At 41.5% G+C, this 7,383-nt stretch overlaps 1 protein-coding gene across 2 annotated transcripts in view; it reads left to right on the forward strand.

Annotated features, from left to right (window-relative positions):
- The first annotated feature begins 726 nt into the window (after window positions 1-726).
- The window catches only part of SAAL1 (serum amyloid A-like 1), a 25,471-nt gene continuing 18,814 nt past the window's right edge, over window positions 727-7,383 (forward strand). Inside the window, exons 1-3 of one of the 2 annotated variants that reach the window (XM_010830517.1) lie at window positions 727-888; window positions 2,245-2,358; window positions 5,752-5,835. In XM_010830517.1, coding sequence (XP_010828819.1) covers window positions 757-888; window positions 2,245-2,358; window positions 5,752-5,835 — 330 coding nt within the window. In that variant the 5' untranslated portion in view covers window positions 727-756. The remainder of the gene's footprint in view (window positions 889-2,244; window positions 2,359-5,751; window positions 5,836-7,383) is intronic. The other variant, XM_010830518.1, reaches the window with a different exon arrangement.

Below are 7,383 nucleotides of genomic sequence, written 5' to 3' on the forward strand. Positions count from 1 at the left end.
TTACATGTTGAGGTAGGTTATATCATCTGTAAATTTAATTTCCTTAAAGGGGTGTTCTAAAATATTTGCTGTGGGGTGTGGGGGAGCATGGGGTCTGAGGTTTAGTACCAACAGACTAAATAGCAGCAGGAGCTGAAAATACATCACCGACTCAATGGTATCACCGATTCAGTGGACATGACTTTGGGTAAACTCCGGGAGTTGGTGATGGACAAGGAAGCCTGGTGTGCTGCTGTCCATGGAGTCGCAAACGGTCGGACACGACTGACCGACTGAACTGAACTGAGTTGTAATACTGACATTCTTACTGGTGACTTTCGTCTTTCCCAGGATTCCGAACACACCTGGGAGAATAGCGATGTTTTTAAGAATGGCAACTATGCCCAAGGGTCAGAGGTCCGATAGTTTCACGTCTGTAGCGGATACATCGTCCTGTTCCCTGCCCCCACACCCTGGCCATTCCAATCAGGCTAAGAGCTCCTGGAGAGATGGAATATGTGGTCCAGGGAGGGTGACAAATAACAATTATGAATATAACAGCGCTGGGGTCCTGGGTAGAGCGCTGGGGTAAGACCAAGACATTTGGGCTCCCCATCCCAGTGGGCATATGCATTGGGCGGGTAGTCAGGCCGGCAGGGCTCCGGGCAGCAGGGGGCGCTGTGGCGGGAGCTGCGCTGGGCCTTCTGGCGCCTGGCAGTCTCTCGCCTCCTCCCGCGGCTTCCGGAGGAGCTCCCGCGCGCCAGAGGCGGCCGAATCATGGACCGCAACCCGTCGCCACCGCCGCCGAGTCGGGACGAGGACGAGGAGGCCGCGGCCGGGGGGGACTGCATAGGTAGCACGGTCTACAGCAAGCACTGGCTCTTCGGCGTCCTCAGCGGGCTCATCCAGGTGCGGAAACGCGCGCCTCGCGTGGGCTCCCCCTACTCTCCCCAGGCGGCCGCCCCGCCTCGGGCAGCCCCCTCCTGCCCCGGGAGCCGCCGTCCCTTCGACGACCCCTCCCCAGGCCTCGGCTGCCGGGCCTCACCCCTGGCCTCCAGGCTGTCTACCCGCGGACCCCAAAACTGCCGGGCGCCACTCTTTGTGCCCCTCAATACAAAGGGGAAGTGTAATGGCAGGGATGCTGGAATGCTTTTGGTTAGAATGTTTTATTTTTACAAAATTTCCAAATATATGTGACCATGTAAATGCATTGCTTACATGCAGTGCATGTGATGCAGTGGGTTTTTGCTCCCATTGCCGCTGTCGTTTCAGAAGCCCAGGTCGTAATTTATGTTTCGAGAACTTAAGCTGTAGTAGAATAAATGGTTATTTGGGCTTCGTGCAGCTCTGATGTCAAAAGCGCGGTTTGCCCTCCGTGACTTTGGGCAAGTCACGTAACCGACTTCTTTCCTAGTTTCTATAAAGTGGGGTAGTATTTGTATTATTGTTTATAGAGTTATTGTGTAGATTGAATAAGATTATGATAGCCAGAGAATGCTTACCGTAGTTTGCCTTATAGGAACCTCAATAAATGAGAACGTTCTTCTCATGTTTCCCTAACTTTTCCCTCTACTTTCAATCACTGTCCTCCCTAGTCCATCTTCTGCACAGCTGCCCGAATAATCTAAAAAAAAAAAAAAAAAGTCCATGGGAGTTCCTCATAGTTAGCGTTGCCTACAGTGGAAAACTCGTATTTCTTAGACTGAAAGCCAGGGCTCTTTGCAGCTTTTCCAGATTTATCTGCCCATGGCACGCTAAACTGCTCATCATTCCCCACACATGCTAGGCCTTTTCTTAACTCTGAACTCTTGTACTTTTCTCTGTCTCCTCTTCTTCTTCAGGATGACAAACTCCGATTTCCCCGCAGATTTAGCTTCAGTATCCCTTCCTAAGAGAAGTTTGGGAAAACTTCTTCCAGACATAGGTCACTGATCCATCGTTTTGTTTTCATGACTCTGTCCACAATTCAGTTGAATCACTTACCTTTTCTGTTGTGATTATCAGTTTATGTCTTTTCCCCACTGGATCCTAAACTACTTGGAAGTAAGTGGTTAAGTCTTACTTACCTTTATATTTCTACCCCAGTGCCTAGCAGCAGTATTTCCCCAAGGTGCTCCAGGTACTAATTTTTTTAAATAAGCTTCTTGCAGAAGAAGATACTTTGAGGATACTAATCTTTGTGACTTCTAAACGATTATGGGATAATATTACTGGAGGAGTGCTATGGACAGCCTTTATTCATCTCCTTCCTTTGTGTTTCTGAAGATGGTTAGCCCTGAAAATGCCAAATCCAGCTCAGATGACGAGGAGCAGCAGATGGAGCTTGATGAAGAAATGGAGAATGAAATTTGCAGAGTATGGGATATGTCCATGGATGAGGTATGGGATTGGAAATGAAACTGAAAAGACTGTTGAGTAAGGAGATGGTGAATGGTTCAGTCCTTAAGTCTCTGGATTTTGTCATGCTTTCACTAAATCTGTTGAGTTGGTCATGTGGTTTTTATTTTTGGTTTGTGAATATGAACTACATTGATTGATTTTCAAGTTACTAAAATGTAGTTTAGAAATTTCATGTATATTTATGAGAGAGATTCGTTTCTTTTCATTGTCTGATTTGGTACCAAGGTAATGCTGTCCTCACAGAATGAGATGGGAAGTTTTTCCTCTTCGCATTTCAGGAAGAGTTTGTGTACAATTACTGTTGATGCTTCCTTAAATATTTGGTGAAATTCACCAGTGAAGCCATCTGATTTTGGAGTTTTCTTTGTGGGAAAATTTTGTTTTTTGTTTGGTATATATATATGTTACTTTTTTTTAAAAAAATGAGTTTTATTGAGATACAAATCATTACCATAAAACTCACCATTTAGTGGTTGTTAGTATGTTGTGGGAAGACTGAAAATTCAGTTTCTTTCATAGATACAGGGCTGTTCTGGTTGCTTTGGTAGTTTGTGTTCTTCAGGAAGTTAATCCACTTCATCCAAGTTATTGAATTTATTGGTGTAGTTGTATGTTGTTATTCTTTTAGTATCTGTGGTGATGGTTCCTTAATCCTCACAGATTTTTCTTTGTTGCTTTACTATTTTCTGCTTCATTGATTTCCACTTTGATCTTTTATTATTTCCTTTCTTCTGCTTACTCTGGTTTAATATGCTGTTCTTTGTATAATTTCTTAAGGACGAAGCTGAGGTTGTTGATTTGAGATCATTCTTTTTTAATATAGGCATTTAACACTATAACTATTCCTCTAAATATTGCTTCAGAACTGTTGGACAGCTTCTGATATGTTGTGTTTCACTGCATTTAGTTCAATTAATACTTTCTAATTTTCCTTAATTTTTTTTGGTTAATGAGTTAGCAGTACATTGTTTAGGTTTCAAATATTTGGGGATTTTTCAGATATCTTTCTATTACTGTGGTTAGTGAACACTCTGACTTCTGTTAAATGTATTGAGACTCATTTTATGGCCCAGTATTTGATCTGTCTTGGTAAATGTTCCATGTTCTCTTAAAAAGAATGTGTATACTCCTGTTGCTGGGTGGAGTGTCCTGTAAATGTCAGTTTGATCAGGTTGGTTGAGAGTATTGTTCAAGTCTTCTCTGTTTGTCCTCCAATTGTTAAGAAGCTTTGGTTTGAAAACATTTTTTTAAAGAAATAAAACTCATTTTCAAGTGAAATATTAGTGTGAAAACCTCAGATATAAAAAGGTGAAATAGAGCTACTGTTTGAGATCATGGGTGGAGGGAGGGTCATGCTCTTGGTCTTCCCTTTGTCCTCTTGTGGTGGTTCTTGAAGCGCCTCTGGAGAACAGAGCTGCTTACTGATTCTCTGGCATAGAGTCCTTCCAGTGAAGCTCATCCCAGCCTTATCCCCTGCGACTCGGTGTTTGAGCAGGGCCAGAGGCTTCCAGGCGCTTCCTGCATTCTCATGCGCTCATGCTCTGCTCATGCAGCTCCCGGCACGGAATGTCCTCCACCCCACAAAATCTTCCCCATCTTTCATGGCCCAGCTCAGATGTCACCTCTCCTATGATGTCTCCCCAGACACTCCAGGCAGGATTCCTCTCCTCTGCTCTCGTGGAACCTGTTCATTCTTGTTATTCAGTGATTGTTTTGAGCCTGTTTCTTCTGATGGATTTAAGTTCCTTGTCTTAAAAGCTTAACATCACTTCTTCAGAGATACTGTCTCTGATATATCTAGAGTAGGCCCCCTTACCTTGGTTTCTAGCACATACCATCTTGTTATCTTCTTTATAATACTTAGAATTTATGTATTAATAGGTTAGTTGTTTGTATGTTTATTATTTGTTTATCCCTCTAGAAGGAAAACTAGATGGGACTGAGACCTTATCCCTAGTATGTCTCCAGAGTTCAAAACAGTGCCTATTACTTGAGTTTTTCAGTAAATATTTTATGAGGACCGAATGAGTGGATGAATACCTAAGAGTTAGAGTTAGGATGGCATGCTGGCTAAGAGCATGGGCTTGATCAGATTTCAAATTCTGACTCTCTTCTCCTACTTTTTGTATAACCTTGGGCAGGTTACTTAACCTTTTAAAACCTGAGTTTGCTTATTAGTGTAATGATTGTAACTATTTCTTAAGATTGTTTTCAGAATTACATGAGATAGTGTGCAAACCACTTCAGTGGGATTTACTGCTTGTTCAATAAATGTTCATTGCTATTACTATTATTGGCATTGATATTGGGCTACCTTGTGCTACTCTAGGAGTCATTAACTGTCATTAAATAAGTAAATCCCTGCATGCTGCAGAGAGATGCCCACTTGACAGACAGCTTGATCACTTAGGGTGGAGAGCATCTGGTGCTATGACTTTCAGCTTGTAGTATATCCTTGAAAATATTGTTCTGTCTGACCATGATCTCTGAATAAGTATAGTATTTCTCTCCTAGCCAGCAGTCATGCAGGTTACCACAGTTTCAGCTGCTTTGAAGGATTACTGCCTTTCTCTTTGAGGGTGCTTTGAAGGGCATTTTTCATTTGAGCCACTTAGCATGTGTTCTAAGTTAAACTATTGCGAATACACGCCATAGGTTTGGTGAATATCCAAGGCAATAGGCAGCCAGAAGCTTAATTTTATTTCAGTATTTTACAATGAAAATCTCCACAGCTAATTGATTTAGTTTTGGGGTTCACATTTCTAGTGAGGTTGGGCCACATGTCCACCCCCAGTTCATTCACCTGTGTGATGTGTCCCTTTAGGCCCTGGGAGACTCGGCTGAACATGTGAAGCTGTTGCAATTACGCTGTGATCAGAATTTTTTCTGTTGAGGATTTTGAAAACAAAAGTTCTCATTTTGGGCATGACCCAATAGGAGCTTTTATCTCTTTTCTCTGTTAGGTGTTAAGCTCTTAGAAGAAAAAAATCATGACTTACTTTTTTCCCCCTTCTCCCATGTTCTAGCATGATACCTGGAATCAGCAATGTGTTTGAATGAATTAATGAGAATTCCTGGTGGGTAGAAAGATCACTAAGATAACTGCATCCAAGGCAGAGAAAGGAGGACGGTCCTCTGGAATATCACAGTCACTTCAGATTTGCCTGTGGAATTGTTCCATTGCCTTGAGACCGTATACCATAGTGCTCTAATGTTACTTTTGTCTGTGGACACAATTCCTAGCCTTATGCATTTTTTACCTTGTGCCTGAAAAGAAGTGTATATGAAATTCACTTTTTTAAAGGTTGCCTAAGCTATTGGATTTAAGGAGGAATATTCAGCATCCAAGTTAATAATCACTTTTATTTTCAGGATGTGGCTTTGTTTCTCCAAGAATTTAATGCCCCTGACATATTTATGGGAGTACTGGCCAAATCCAAATGTCCTCGATTAAGAGTAAGTATGTACCTTTCTAAAGCTACCTCTTTGGAGCAGTGGCCTAAGAGTGCTGGCTAGTCTTTCATTTTTCTCACTTTACTGTTCTGAAGTGGCTACAGATCAGTCTGCAGATGTTTATCACTCTGCATGTGTTTATTGAACATTATCAGGTACCAAGTAATGTGCTATTTACAATTATTACAGTCATAGAATTTTAGATTTGGGCTGGACCAGGGAGATCAATACTTAGATTTAACAGCTGTAGACACTATAGATAGTCATAGCTATCATTATGCTGCTTATATGTGGCAGAACAGGGACCAATGCCTGGACTACCTGCTTCTCAGTTTATTGCCTTTTTTTTTAAGTCATAAAATCCTCCGTTGCTTAAAAAAACCTTAATTCTAAACACAGCCATAGCTCAGTACTTTCCATAATTTGAATCTGATTTTCTTTCTTGCATAAAATGTGCCCTCCAGGTCATCTTCTGATTTAGCATGGCCTGTCTGCTCCTCACCTCAGGAGCTTACTGTGATCATCACCTTCTCCGGGCCTCCCTCTGTGTGCCTTCCATCTCCTCTCAATATTCACATCTGTTTTCCAAGGTGGTACTTTTCTTCTAAGACTTCCCCAATAAGTAATCTCTCAGTGACCAGTGATGATAGTAAACGCACCAAAACAGTTCTGTACTTCTCACTGTCTTCTGTGCTTTAGTGCCATTTAGGTTGCCCTGTGCTGTGTATGTTGTGGCTGATTCGTAAATATTAAGTAATTATAATTATGAATGACTGCTATTTACTGAGTATTTTCATTTTACTATCTGTGAGGTAAGCATTTATCTCTTCTTTGTAAATAAAAGAACCAAGTCTCAGGTTAAGAAGTTGGTCTGGGGTTATACAACTAAGAAAGAATGGAGCTGGGATTTGAGCCTAACCTGCCTGACTTCCAAGTAATTGCTGTACTGTATCGTCTCTCTTTCTTTGAAATTATGAAGGAAGTGGAGAATTCTATAGTATATTTTTACAAATTGAATGTTGGCTTAAAATTTTATTTCATATAATGCACCACCTGAGTTAGGACCTCTTGAAGCAATGAACCACTTTTTCCTTAGGTTGTTATATTAATATAAAGATTTGACAGTTGCATAACTTTCTCCTAGCTTTTTCAAATTTAGGTACTTAGTACTTAAAGAAAATAAGCTTATTTTATTTTAAGAAAATAAGAATTGCTTCTTTTAGGAGTTAGTCCTGTTATTAATTATATATGTCTCTGAACCATAGCATGTTCATGGCAGTGATTCTCAGCCTTTGACACATGTTAGAATCACCTAAAATGTTTGCTTCCCAACTGCAGCGTGTCCCAGAATCAGTGATTATTGGGTCCACCCCCAGGGTCTGATCCAGTAGTTTTGGGTAGGATTAAAGAGTTCTGACAAGTTTCCAAGTAATGTTAGGCAGGTTGTGACCAGGACGAGGGCCCAAATTTTGAGAAGCTTTGTCCTAGGAAGCTTCTTACAAATTGCAGGTCAGGCCATTCCCAGATCAAACAGTCTCACCAAATGTGAGG

The sequence above is a fragment of the Bison bison genome, unplaced genomic scaffold (assembly GCF_000754665.1).
Source record: "Bison bison bison isolate TAMUID 2011002044 unplaced genomic scaffold, Bison_UMD1.0 scf7180017864518, whole genome shotgun sequence".
NCBI lineage: Eukaryota > Metazoa > Chordata > Mammalia > Artiodactyla > Bovidae > Bison > Bison bison.